At 39.8% G+C, this 14,902-nt stretch overlaps 1 protein-coding gene across 1 annotated transcript in view; it reads left to right on the top strand.

Annotated features, from left to right (window-relative positions):
* The window catches only part of LOC133572380 (ankyrin-3-like), a 367,012-nt gene that overhangs the window by 242,462 nt on the left and 109,648 nt on the right, over window positions 1-14,902 (top strand). Inside the window, exons 31-33 of the mRNA XM_072915334.1 lie at window positions 3,674-3,828; window positions 12,081-12,292; window positions 12,361-12,568. Of these exons, the coding sequence (XP_072771435.1) occupies window positions 3,674-3,828; window positions 12,081-12,292; window positions 12,361-12,568 (575 nt within the window). The remainder of the gene's footprint in view (window positions 1-3,673; window positions 3,829-12,080; window positions 12,293-12,360; window positions 12,569-14,902) is intronic.

The raw sequence follows: 14,902 nt of genomic DNA, 5'->3' as shown, positions 1-14,902 counted from the left end.
GTCCATAGTGGATCCAACATAATATTGTGAGAGTCCAGTCCATAGTGGATCCAACATAATAGTAAGAGTCCAGTCCATAGTGGATCCAACATAATAGTGTGAGAGTCCAGTCCATAGTGGATCCAACATAATAGTAAGAGTCCAGTCCATAGTGGATCCAACATAATAGTAAGAGTCCAGTCCATAGTGGATCCAACATAATAGTAAGAGTCCAGTCCATAGTGGGGCCAGCAGGACACCATCCCGAGCGGAGACGGGTCAGCAGCGCAAAGATGTTCCCAGCCGATGCACAGGCGAGCGGTCCACCCCGGGTCCCGACTCTGGACAGCCAGCACTTCATCCATGGCCACCGGACCTGTGCCCCCCCCCCCCCCCCCCCCCCACAAGGAATAGGGGAGCAGAGGAGAAAAGAAAAGAAACGGCAGATCAACTGGTCTAACAGGGGGGCTATTTAAAGGCTAGAGTATACAAATGAGTTTTAAGATGGGACTTAAATGCTTCTACTGAGGTAGCATCTCTAATTGTTACCGGGAGGGCATTCCATAGTACTGGAGCCCCAATAGAAAACGCTCTATAGCCCGCAGACTTTTTTTGGGCTCTGGGAATCACTAATAAGCCGGAGTTCTTTGACCGCAGATTTCTTGCCGGGACATATGGTACAATGCAATCGACAAGATAGGACGGAGCTAGACCGTGTAGTATTTTATACGTAAGTAGTAAAACCTTAAAGTCACATCTTAAGTGCACAGGAAGCCAGTGCAGGTGAGCCAGTATAGGTATATATATATATGTATATATGTATATAAAGGTATATACAGTATAGGCGTAATATGATCAAACTTTCTTGTTCTTGTCAAAAGTCTAGCAGCCGCATTTTGTACCAATTGTAGTCTTTTAATGCTAGACATAGGGAGACCCCAAAATAATACGTTACAGTAGTCGAGACGAGACGTAACGAACGCATGAATAATGATCTCAGCGTCGCTAGTGGATAAAATAGAACACATTTTAGCGATATTACGGAGATGAAAGAAGGCCGTTTTAGTAACACTCTTAATGTGTGACTCAAAGGAGAGAGTTGGGTGGAAGATAATACCCAGATTCTTTACTGATTCGCCTTGTGTAATTGTTTGGTTGTCAAATGTTAAGGTGGTATTATTAAATAAATGTCGGTGTTTAGCAGGACCGATAATCAGCATTTCCGTTTTCTTGGCGTTGAGTTGCAAGAAGTTAGCGGACATCCATTGTTTAATTTCATTAAGACACGCCTCCAGCTGACTACAATCCGGCGTGTTGGTCAGCTTTAGGGGCATGTAGAGTTGGCTGTCATCAGCATAACAATGAAAGCTAACACCGTATTTGCGTATGATGTCGCCTAGCGGCAACATGTAAATACTAAAGAGTGCAGGGCCAAGAACCGAACCCTGAGGGACTCCGCACGTTACCTTAACATAGTCCGAGGTCACATTATTATGGGAGACGCATTGCATCCTGTCAGTAAGATAAGAGTTAAACCACGACAAAGCTAAGTCTGACATACCAATACGTGTTTTGATACGCTCTAATAAAATGTTATGATGGACGGTATGGAAAGCAGCGCTAAGATCAAGAAGCAGCAACATAGATGACGCATCAGAATCCATCGTTAGCAGTAGATCATTAGTCATTTTTGCGAGGGCTGTCTCCGTAGAGTGATTTGCCCTGAAACCGGATTGAAAAGGTTCACAGAGATTGTTAGACACTAAGTGTTCATTTAGCTCAGTGGTTCTCAAACTTTTTTTGTCATCCCCCACTTTGGACAAGGGGGAGTTTTCAAGCCCCAACAGAGCGCTAATGCCAAGCTTTAACATTTTCAAATTTATTGAACATCAAGTTGTATACATTCAAACTCAATAACATAAAATAACATTAAGTTCAATAATAAATAAAATAACTGTGCAGCTGTGGTATAACTTGCATCAAGTTCAATAATAAATAAAATAACTTCCATCAAGTTCAATAATAAATCAAAAAAAGTGTTATAACTTGCATCACGTTCAATAATAAATCAAAAAAAGTGTTATAACTTGCATCAAGTTCAATAATAAATTAAATAAAAGTGTTATAACTTGCATCAAGTTCAATAATAAATCAAAAAAAGTGTTATAACTTGCATCACGTTCAATAATAAATTAAATAAAAGTGTTATAACTTGCATCAAGTTCAATAATAAATCAAAAAAGTGTTATAACTTGCATCAAGTTCAATAATAAATCAAATAAGTGTTATAACTTGCATCAAGTTCAATAATAAATCAAATAACTTGCATCAAGTTCAATAATAAATCAAAAAAAGTGTTATAACTTGCATCAAGTTCAATAATAAATAAAACAAAAGTGTTATAACTTGCACCAAGTTCAATAATAAATAAAACAAAAGTGTTATAACTTGCATCAAGTTCAATAATAAATCAAAAAAAGTGTTATAACTTGCATCAAGTTCAATAATAAATCAAAAAAAGTGTTATAACTTGCATCAAGTTCAATAATAAATAAAACAAAAGTGTTATAACTTGCATCAAGTTCAATAATAAATCAAAAAAGTGTTATAACTTGCATCAAGTTCAATAATAAATCAAATAACTTGCATCAAGTTCAATAATAAATACAATAAAAGTGCCACTTTGCAATCTTTGCAAAAAAAAGGAGGAGCTATGCATTTGGCAAGACAGGGCAAGTGACAGCACTTTCCCCCAGGAGAGCCACCTTGCTTCACTGTGAAACAGCACGGCTGTATGATCAGCTCCCATTTCCTCACACAGTGCAGAGAACAGTCGTGCTTTCAGTGGTCGTGTTTTGATCAAATTTACCGCGCTCACAACATCTGTTAAAACCTCATTGAGTTCGGGGCTGAGCTGCCTTGACGCGAGTGCTTCCCGGTGAATGACACAGTGCGTGCCCGTCAGATTTTTGTTTCTCTGCAGGCGCTGGCTCTGGCTCGACGACCTTTGAGGTGCGAGTCACAAATGTATATATTTGTGTAATTGTGGTCCACACATTAGCCTGCTACCCATCCGCGCGAAAGTTTGTTCCGCTTAGCCCCGCCCCCATTAGTTACTGTTGCTATGTCTGTCAAACTTTCGCTCGTACCGAGAAATATAAAGCCTACAGTAAAAATAAGTACCGGTAATTTCCATTTATTTATATAGCGGATTTCACAGACAGAATCACAAAGTGAAAAAAAATCTAAGAATATAATATTTAAAAAAAAAAATTTTAAGTGAAATTTCCTCCCGTTCCTCGCGCCCCACCTGTCATGTCTCTATTCCCCACCAGTGGGGCGCGCCCCACACTTTGAGAAACGCTGATTTAGCTGCTGTGCGACAATTTTTTCGAGGATTTTTGAAATAAAGGGAAGGTGGCACACCGGTCGGTAGTTTACCATGAGGTCAGGATCAAGGTGAGGTCTTTTGAGCAGAGGATGAATAACCGCTTTCTTGAATGCTAGGGGAACAGTGCCAGAGGAAAGTGATAAGTTTATAATATTTAGCACTGACGGACCTAATAATACAAAAAGCTCCTTGATAAGTTTCCCAGGAAGTGGGTCAAGTAAACATGTTGTTTGTTTCATCCCACTTACACGCCGTAGTAGTAATAGTAACTATTGACTATATTTTTTTCCCCCCCTCATTCAGTCCCGTCATTGTGGAGATTCCTCATTTCGGTTCCATGCGGGAGAAAGAGCGGGAACTGATCGTGTTGAGGAGCGACAACGGTGACACGTGGAGGGAACACCAGTTGGACTCCACCCAAGAAGAACTGTCGGAGCTGCTGACCGGGATGGATGAAGGTAAAGAAGATGAATGATGACATCATGACATTGCTTGACAATGACTAATGACCTCCATGTGACCTCCGGGAGTCCAAGTGGTTGAAAACTCTCACAGTTCAGTGCTGAGTCTGCTAAGTGACTTTTCATCTGAAGACCATACCTCATTTGTTTGGTATATAAAACATGTGCGCTAACAACTGCAAAAATATTTAAGAACTAACATTTTTTGGCTTTGCAAAACATGAACCATACAAGCAATGTTTTAACTAACATTCCTAACCGTCTAAAAAGAAGCTAACCACTGTGATAGCATGGCAATATAAACACAGGACATTACAACTATATATATATATATATATGTATGTGTGGGGAAAAAAATCACAAGACTATTTCATCTCTACAGGCCTGTTTCATGAGGGGGGGTTCCCTCAATCATCAGGAGATTTTAATGGGAGCATTCGCATACCATGGTTTATATAGGGCACAGAGTGGGTGGGTACAGGCTGGCGTAGGGGCGTGGTGATTGGCTCATGTGTTACCTAGGAGGTGTTTCCGTCTGTGGCGGCATGCTGTTACAATTTCGCTGCGCTTGTTGAGGGATGACAGGTCTGGACGGTAAATAATAAACAGTTTCTCTTTCAAGCATAGGTTGCATCTTTTATTACCACTATTGTAAGGTGTGCTGGATGCAAGAATTTGCCATGTTATTGAATATTCAACATTGTTGTCTTTGAGGTCCCAAATGTGTTTGCTGAGTTCTGTGGTATTCCGCAGGTTTTGGTTCCTGAAAGAAGCCTTGTGATTGTTCCATCTGGTTTTGAACTCTCCCTCGGTTAATCCTACATATGTGTCGGATGTGTTAATGTCCTTGCGTGTTACCTTAGATTGGTAGACAACTGATGTTTGTAAGCACCCCCCGTTGAGAGGGCAATCAGGTTTCTTTCGACAGTTGCAGCCTTTGTTGGTTTTGGAGTCGCTCTGTCCGGGGGCCGACGGCTCATTTGCAATTGTTTTGTTGTGGTTTGAGATGATTTGTCGTATATTGTTCATACAGCTGTAGCTCAATTTAATGTTGTTCTTGTTGAATACTTTTCTTAGGGTGTTGTCTTTGGGAAAGTGTTTGTCAATCAGATTGAGGAATTTGTGTCCAATGTTAGTTGAGACGTTTTTGCTGTATGGGGGGGTTGTACCAGATGATGTCGTTTCGTTTTCTGTTCTTTTTTGGCTGGTTTCCTGGCGTGGGTTCATAGGTGAGGGTGAAATTGTAACCCACACCTATGAACCCACGCCAGGAAACCAGCCAAAAAAGAACAGAAAACGAAACGACATCATCTGGTACAACCCCCCATACAGAGATGAAATAGTCTTGTGATTTTTTTTCCCACACATGCATATATTGCGCTCTACTACGGTATCGAGCACTATTTTTTGGATAACCTTATTAAGACATATATATATACATAGATATATCAGTGACGTGCAGTCACTAGAGGCAGGTGAGGCGGGGCCTCACCTGCCATCATGGAAAGAAAAAAAATGTAAAAAGAAAAAAAAAAAATGTAATTGTTATATGTATCCAGTGATTATACTATAAAGTTATTTTCCATTTAACTTCACCAGTTTTAGATTATTTTTATTCAAAATCGCTGAATTTTCACATTTGCCGTTCAAATACTGAGAAGAGACGGTGCGGTGATCAGCAGCCAGTCGAGGCACGTCACTCAGTGCCTCAACATGGATTGCGCAATGACTCTGCTAACTGCTGGCCTGCTGTGCAGTGAGACTGTATTGCTATATGAATTATATTATACATTTCCATAGTTTAGTTAGCTGAGGTATATAATGTACAGTGTATTTTGTCAACAACTGTATGTGTGTAACGTATTTCTTGTGCTGAGCGATCATAAAACGGCTGCAAAAGACGCACTGGCTGAGGCTCGCCTCCTGCACCCCCGCCGTAGAATTGTTATATCAACTAAAGCCCACACTTAAACTTTCCACGTGCAAGATTGAATCTATTTTAAAAAATTATTTCATAAGAAGCCAAAAAGTGCAAAAACAATAATGTTGGTGTTGGAGGAGTTGTGAATGACTGCAGGGACACAACATTGTATACACCTGCAGACTGCAGGTGTACCTAATTCACAACTCCTCCAACACGAACATTATTGTTTTTGCATTTTTCGGCTTCTTATCAAATAACTTTTGTAACCTATTTTCATGGGCTTTCCTCTTTGTGATGTTAAGTTCCTGTTATGCGCTGTTATACAGTATATGCCTTGAGCTCTTATTTTGAAGGCGCTAAGAGCGGAAGTGACGACACGTTGCGGAGGTTTTTTGAAAGAAGGTAAATAAAGTGGTCCTCGTGTAAACTGGAGCCTCCGTGTTTGTTATTTTGTAGTTTCATACAGTATAGGCCACATTTATAAACCCTCGGTTACACTTTTTTAAATAGATTCAATCTTGCACGTGGAAAGTTGAAGTGAGGGCTTTAGTTGCGGCACATGGACTTCATTTATAAGTAAAGGTAAGACCATAATAACGTTTTTTTTTGTTAAATGTGCTTTTTTGTGTGCTACAGTTTGTATGTGTAAAGTTAAAGTTAAGTTAAAGTACCAATGATTGTCACACACACACTAGGTGTAATGAAATTTGTCCTCTGCATTTGACCCATCCCCTTGATCACCCCCTGGGAGGTGAGGGGAGCAGTGGGCAGCAGCGGCGCCGCGCCCGGGAATCATTTTTGGTGATTTAACCCCCAATTCCAAGCCTTGATGCTGAGTGCCAAGCAGGGAAGAATGCTGGTATGAGCTTTTAAACATAACCCGTTAACTGCTGCCAATCAAATGGTGAATAAGATACTCTTTAGGGTTCATATGTTTGTAAATGTGACTGTGATGAAGTCAGTGCCTCACCAGCCATCAACCTCACCGCACGTCACTGATATATATATATATATATATATATATATATATATATATATATATATATATATATATGTATTTAGTTAAAAACCAAACACCAGTAGAGCAGTCCCTTAATTTAATTGGTTCTGTGACGGAGCTCTTAAGTCAAAACACTTGTATCTCTAAACAACGTCTCTCATTGAAATGTATTGAAATCACTTTCAAAACAGCACAATTGTTGTCAGGTTTAAGCACTGAACTATGTATTAAACAGAACAAGAAGTAAGGAATCAGGCAGAGACAAGAGTTCAATTTTGCTCATGAGGAGAACGCATGGAGCTGCACACTCAGTTACAGTCTCACCCTACGCTCTGTGGCACAGCCCACGCGCTCCTCTATTTATTCCGTTTAGGAGTTCCCTAGTTACACGGAATGTGCTGGGGGCCTTGTGATCGCGCCCTGTCTCTGCTTTGTCTGCCTGCTGTCGCCTGATCTTCGTTGAGGTGCTGGTTCTTCCTTGGCTGTTAGCGAGCTAAAAGACAGAATACCTCTGCGGCGAGGTCACCCCTCACATGCAGTGGAAGATAACAAGTTGTGTGTCCTTGCACGAGAAGAAAAAGTACAGCTTGAGCACAATAGATAATAACTAGAGCAACGGCCATTAAGCATAAGAGTTGTGTGATAACTTAAATATGATTACCGTATTTTCCGCACTATAAGGCGCACCGGATTATTAGCCGCACCTTCTATGAATTACATATTTCATAATTTTGTCCACCAATAAGCCGCCCCGGACTAAAAGCCGCGCCTACGCTGCGCTAAAGTGAATGTCAAAAAAACGCTGCGCTAAAGTGAATGTCAAAAAAACAGTCAGATAGTTCAGTCAAACTTTAATAATATATTGAAAACCAGCGTTCTAACAACTCTGTCCCAAAATGTACGCAAATGTGCAATCACAAACATAGTAAAATTCAAAATGGTGTAGAGCAATAGTAACATAATGTTGCTCGAACGTTAATGTCACAACACACAAAATAAACATAGCGCTCACCTTCTGAAGTTATTCTTCATTCGTAAATCCTTCGAATTCTTCGTCTTCGGTGTCCGAATTGAAAAGTTGCGCTAGCGTGGGATCCAAAATGGCCGGTTCCGTCTCGTAGAAGTCATCGGGAGTCAGTGTCGCTGTTGTTCTGTGAATCCTGCCTTCCGGAAAGCTCGGACCACAGTTGTGACCGAAATATCTGCCCAAGCATTTACGATCCACTGGCAGATGTTGGCGTATGTCGTCCGAGGCTGTCTGCCCGTCTTAGTGAAGGTGTGTTCGCCTTCGGAGCTGTGTGAAAAAAGCCACCCGGCTTCGCGTAAACTTCCCTTAACCACTCGCTCATCTTTTCTTCATCCATCCATCCCTTCGAGTTAGCTTTTATGATGACGCCGGCTGGAAAGGTCTCTTTTGGCAAGGTCTTCCTTTTGAATATCACCATGAGTGGAAGTTAGCATGGCAAGCTAGAACCACAGTGAAGGATGACTTCATTCCCTGTGGAGCGAATATTCACCGTACGTGCTCCCGTTCCACAGTGCGGTTCAGTTGCTGTGAAATACGGTAGTAATCCGTGTGCGGATGGAGAGATTGCGTCTTTTTATGAACCGGATCGTTTAGCAGGAGCCATTTTGTGGTCTTTACAGATGTAAACAGGAAATGAAACGTACGGTGATATCCGCGCGTTTTTTCTTCTTCTTCCGGGGGCGGGTGAAGCGCTTCCTGTTCTATGGGGGCGGGTGCTTTCCTTGGCGGTTGCTTGCGTAGAAGAAGAAGCGCTTCCTGTTCTACCGGGAAAAAAGATGGCGGCTGTTTACCGAAGTTGCGAGACCGAAACTTTATGAAAATGAATCGTAATAAAGCGCACCGGGTTATTAGGCGCACTGTCAGCTTTTGAGAAAAATTGTGGTTTTTAGGTGCGCCTTATAGTGCGGAAAATACGGTATTGTAACAATTGTATCATGCACTTCAAGTGTGCTGCCTCTATTTTTTTAATTTTATTTATTTACTATCAAGCTGGTCTCGCTTTGCTCGACATTTTTAAATTCTAAAAGAGACAAAACTCAAATAGAATCCAAGAAAATATTTTAAAGACTTGGTCTTCACTTGGAATAAGCGGTAGAAAATGGATGGATGGATGGGTCTTCACTTGTTTAAATAAATTCATTTATTTTTTTTACTTTGCTTCTTATTACTTTTAGAAATACAATTTTAGAGAAAAAATACAACCTTAAAAATGATTTTAGGATTTTTAAACAAATATACCTTTTTACCTTTTAAATTTCTTCCTTTTCTTTCCTGACAATTTAAATCAATGGTCAAGTAAATTTATTTATTTTTTATTGTAAAGAATAATAAATATTTTAGCTTCTGTTTTTTCGATGAAGAATATTTGTGAAATATTTCTTCAAACTTACTATGATTAAAATTTAAAAAAAATTATTCTGGCAAATCTAGAAAATCTGTAGAATCAAATTTAAATCTTATTTCAAAGTATTTTGAATTTCTTTTAAAATTGTTGTTCTGGAAAATCTAGAAGAAATACTGATTTGTCTTTGTTAGAAATATAACTTGGTCCAATTTGTTAAATATTCTAACAAAGTGCAGATTGGATTTTAACCAATTTAAAACATGTCATCAAAATTCTAAAATATATCTTAATCAGGAAAAATTACTAATGATGTTCCATAAATTATTTTTTTTATTTTTTCAAAAAGATTCAAATTAGCTAGTTTTTCTCTTCTTTTTGTCGATTGAATTTTGAATTTTAAAGAGTCGAAATTGAAGATAAACTATGTTTCAAAATTTTATTTTAATTTTTTTCGTGTTTTCTCCTCTTTTAAACCGTTCAATTAAGTGTTTTTTTCATCATTTATTCTCTACAAAAAACCTTCCGTAAAAGGAAAAAAAAATGTACGGCGGAATGACAGACAGAAATACCCTTTTTTTTATATATATAAATGTATTTATTTAGCTATTCTTGTTTAAATCACACTTACGTGTAACTTACAAATGACAATATATTTATTTATTTAAGTGTGTATCAAACTGGTAGCCCTTGGCATTAATCAGTACCCAAGAAGTAGTTTTTGGTTTCAAAAAGGTTGGTGACCCCTGTACTAGGGCATCAAATCAGTGTCAGTTGAGTCGGTCCATAGGTTGCCTGTAGGGATTTTTAATGTCCAGCAGATGTCAGTATTTAGTGACACAGTATCGACACAGTATGATGTCACCAGAAAGACAAACTGAACAACAATGAACTTAAATACTACAGACATGATTAACGAAAACAGGTGCGTGACTCAAAACGTGAAACAGGTGCGTGACGTGACAGGTGAAAACGAATGGGTTGCTATGGTGACAAACAAGAGTGCACAATGAGTCCAAACGTGGAACAGGTGAAACTAATGGGGTAATCATGGAAACAAGACAAGGGAGTGAAAAGCCAGAAACTAAAGAGTCCAATAACTAAACAAAACATGATTACACAGACATGACAACAATAAAACGATAGAACAGCTGCTCATGTTTAAATGCTGCAATAAAAAAATGTGATTTCATTTTCAAAAACAATATTTTTTGACACACAGGAAAGTTCGGTTGAGTGCTGGTATCCATTCCCAAGTAGCGGGAGTTTGTGTCGTATCGGTCTAAATGTGAACGGTACCTTCAACAACTACAGTAGTTTGATCAGTTATTGTCATAGAAACGTACAGCGTTTACCTTTTAGGAGCGGTATCTCCTTCTAGCTGCTTCTCCGTCAAACACCATCAGCGGCTTCATTGTGTTTTCATAGATAAATGTCCGGCGGTGAGAAAATGGATGGATGGAGTGAGACAGAATAATAATAATAGTAATAATAATAGATTTTATTTGTAAAAAGCACTTTACATTGAGTAAACAACTTCAAAGTGCTACAGTGTATATAAAAAAAATAAAAAATAATAAAAATAATTAAATTAAATTAAATTAAAAATAAAAAGATAATAAAAAATAAAAACCACAACAGCCAAATAGCTAAAACTAGTATGCATATATCTAAAAAAATGTTTAAAAAAAAAGAAAGAAGGGGTTTTAAGCCTTTTTTAAAAGCATTCACAGTCTGTGGTGCCCTCAGGTGGTCAGGGAGAGCGTTCCACAGACTGGGAGCGGCGGAGCAGAAAGCCAGGTCTCCCATTGTTCGTAACTTTGTCCTCGGAAGGTTGGAGGGAGGTTAGCCTGTCCGGAGAGGAGGTGTGGTGTGGAGGATTTGGGGGTGAGCAGTTCTTTGAGGTAGAGGGGGGCCATTCCCATGGAGGCACTGGTGGGTTAGTAGGGAGACTTTGTATTCAATCCTGAGTGGAACAGGAAGCCAGCGAAGGGATTTGAGAGTTGGTGTGATATGGTCATATTTCTGCACTCTTTTAAGAGCTTCGAGCTGCTTCTCCGTCAAATACCATCAGCGGCTTCATTGTGTTTTCATAGATAAATGTCCGGCGGTGAGAAAATGGATGGATGGAGTGAGACAGAATAATAATAATAGTAATAATAATAGATTTTATTTGTAAAAAGCACTTTACATTGAGTAAACAACTTCAAAGTGCGACAGTGTATATAAAAAAAATTAAAAGAAATAAAAATAATTAAATTAAATTAAATTAAAAATAAAAAGATAATAAAAATTAAAAAAAAACAAAAAAACTAGAACAGCCAAATAGCTAAAACTAGTATGCATATATCTAAAAAAAAGCCTTTTTTTTTTCTTTTTTTTTTAAGGGTTTTTAAGCCTTTTTTAAAAGCATTCACAGTCTGTGGTGCCCTCAGGGGGTCAGGGAGAGCAGAATAATAATAATAGTAATAATAATAGATTTTATTTGTAAAAATCACTTTACATTGAGTAAACAACCTCAAAGTGCTACAGTGTATATAAAAAATAAAATAAAAATAATTAAATTAAATTAAATTAAAAATAAAAAGATAATAAAAAATAAAAACTACAACAGCCAAATAGCTAAAACTAGTATGCATATATCTAAAAAAAAAAGTTAAAAAAAAAAAAAAAGGGGTTTTAAGCCTTTTTTAAAAGCATTCACAGTCTGTGGTGCCCTCAGGTGGTCAGGGAGAGCGTTCCACAGACTGGGAGCGGCGGAAAAGAAAGCCCGGTCCTCGGAAGGTTGGAGGAGGTTAGCCTGTCCGGAGCGGAGGTGTGGTGTGGAGGGATCTCAGCGCGACATTTGTTCCAGCAACTAATGCTTGGAAGTCAGATTCGTGCTGGCAACCAGCTGAGAGACTGCTCTTATCTCAAAACACTCTCAAGTGGAGGCACTGATGTGTTTGTCCTCCAGAGTTGGACAGCCCCATCGAGTTGGAGAAGAAGCGTATTTGCCGCATCGTGACCAGAGACTTCCCGCAGTACTTCGCCGTGGTGTCCAGGATCAAGCAGGAGTCCAACCACATGGGTCCTGACGGAGGAGTCCTGTCCAGCAGCACCGTGCCCATGGTCCAGGCCTCCTTCCCACAGGGGGCGCTGACCAAAAAGATCCGCGTTGGCCTGCAGGTACGACACCGCTTTGTTTTGGTTTTTGTTTACCGGTCTTTGAAGGCAACGTTCTCGTGTCTCTTCAGGCCCAGCCGGTCCCTGATGACCTGGTGAGGGCGGTGCTGGGGAACAGAGCCACCTTCAGTCCCATCGTCACGGTGGAGCCCAGGAGGAGGAAGTTCCACAAACCCATCACCATGACCATACCCGTGCCGCCTCGCTCCGCAGAAGGACATCCCAGCGGTCGGCGGGGAGACGCTGCGCCATGTTTGCGTTTGCTGTGCAGTATCACAGGTACGCACACCTTCACCTGCTAGTCCATGACTCACCTTTTTACACCTAGTCCATGACTCACCTTTATACACCTAGTCCATGACTTACCTTTTTACACCTAGTCCATGACTCACCTTTTTACGTCCATGACTCACCTTTTTACACCTAGTCCATGACTCACCTTTTTACGTCCATGACTCACCTTTTTACACCTAGTCCATGACTCACCTTTATACACCTAGTCCATGACTCATCTTTCTACTTCTAGTCCATGACTCACCTTTATACACCTAGTCCATAACTCACCTTTATACACCTAGTCCATGACTCACTTTTTTACACCTAGTCCATAACTCACCTTTTTACACCTAGTCCATGACTCACCTTTATACACCTAGTCCATGACTTACCTTTTTACACCTAGTCCATGACTCACCTTTTTACACCTAGTCCATGACTCACCTTTTTACACCTAGTCCATGACTCACCTTTATACACCTAGTCCATGACTTACCTTTTTACACCTAGTCCATGACTCACCTTTTTACACCTAGTCCATGACTCACCTTTATACACCTAGTCCATGACTTACCTTTTTACACCTAGTCCATGACTCACCTTTTTACGTCCATGACTCACCTTTTTACACCTAGTCCATGACTCACCTTTTTACGTCCATGACTCACCTTTTTACACCTAGTCCATGACTCACCTTTATACACCTAGTCCATGACTCATCTTTCTACTTCTAGTCCATGACTCACCTTTATACACCTAGTCCATAACTCACCTTTATACACCTAGTCCATGACTCACTTTTTTACACCTAGTCCATAACTCACCTTTTTACACCTAGTCCATAACTCACCTTTTTACACCTAGTCCATGACTCACCTTTATACACCTAGTCCATGACTCACCTTTATACACCTAGTCCATGACTCACCTTTTTACACCTAGTCCATGACTCACCTTTTTACACCTAGTCCATAACTCACCTTTTTACACCTAGTCCATAACTTACCTTTTTACACCTAGTCCATAACTCACCTTTATACACCTAGTCCATGACTCACCTTTTTACACCTAGTCCATGACTCACCTTTTTACACCTAGTCCATGACTCACCTTTATACACCTAGTTCATGACTCACCTTTTTACACCTAGTCCATGACTCACCTTTTTACACCTAGTCCATGACTCACCTTTATACACCTAGTTCATGACTCACCTTTTTACACCTTGTCCATGACTCACCTTTATACACCTAGTCCATGACTCACCTTTATACACCTAGTCCATGACTCACCTTTATACACCTAGTCCATGACTCACCTTTTTACACCTAGTCCATGACTCACCTTTTTACACCTAGTCCATGACTCACCTTTTTACACCTAGTCCATAACTCGCCTTTTTACACCTAGTCCATGACTCACCTTTTTACACCTAGTCCATGACTCACCTTTATACACCTAGTCCATGACTCACCTTTTTACACCTAGTCCATAACTCACCTTTATACACCTAGTCCATGACTCACCTTTTTACACCTAGTCCATGACTCACCTTTTTACACCTAGTCCATGACTCACCTTTTTACACCTAGTCCATAACTCACCTTTTTACACCTAGTCCATAACTCACCTTTTTACACCTAGTCAATGACTCACCTTTTTACACCTAGTCCATAACTTACCTTTTTACATCTAGTCCACGACTCACCTTTATACACCTAGTCCATGACTCACCTTTTAACACCTAGTCCATGACTCACTTTTTTACACCTAGTCCATAACTCACCTTTTTACACCTAGTCCATAACTCACTTTTTTACACCTAGTCCATAACTCACCTTTTTACACCTAGTCCATGACTCACCTTTTTACACCTAGTCCATGACTCACCTTTATACACCTAGTCCATGACTCACCTTTTTACACCTAGTCCATGACTCACCTTTTTACACCTAGTCCATGACTCACCTTTTTACACCTAGTCCATGACTCACCTTTATACACCTAGTCCATAACTCACCTTTATACACCTAGTCCATGACTCACCTTCATACACCTAGTCCATGACTCACCTTTTTACACCTAGTCCATAACTCACTTTTATACACCTAGTCCATAACTCACCTTTATACACCTAGTCCATGACTCACTTTTTTACATCTAGTCCATAACTCACCTTTATACACCTAGTCCATGATTCACCTTTTTACACCTGGTCCATGACTCACCTTTTTACACCTAGTCCATAACTCACCTTTTTACACCTAGTCCATAACTCACCTTTTTACACCTAGTCCATGACTCACCTTTATACACCTAGTCCATGACTCACCTTTA

The sequence above is a fragment of the Nerophis lumbriciformis genome, linkage group LG02 (genome assembly GCF_033978685.3).
Source record: "Nerophis lumbriciformis linkage group LG02, RoL_Nlum_v2.1, whole genome shotgun sequence".
Lineage (NCBI taxonomy): Eukaryota > Metazoa > Chordata > Actinopteri > Syngnathiformes > Syngnathidae > Nerophis > Nerophis lumbriciformis.
Note: the sequence above shows the minus strand (reverse complement) of the source record. Positions and strands in the feature narration are given on the sequence as shown.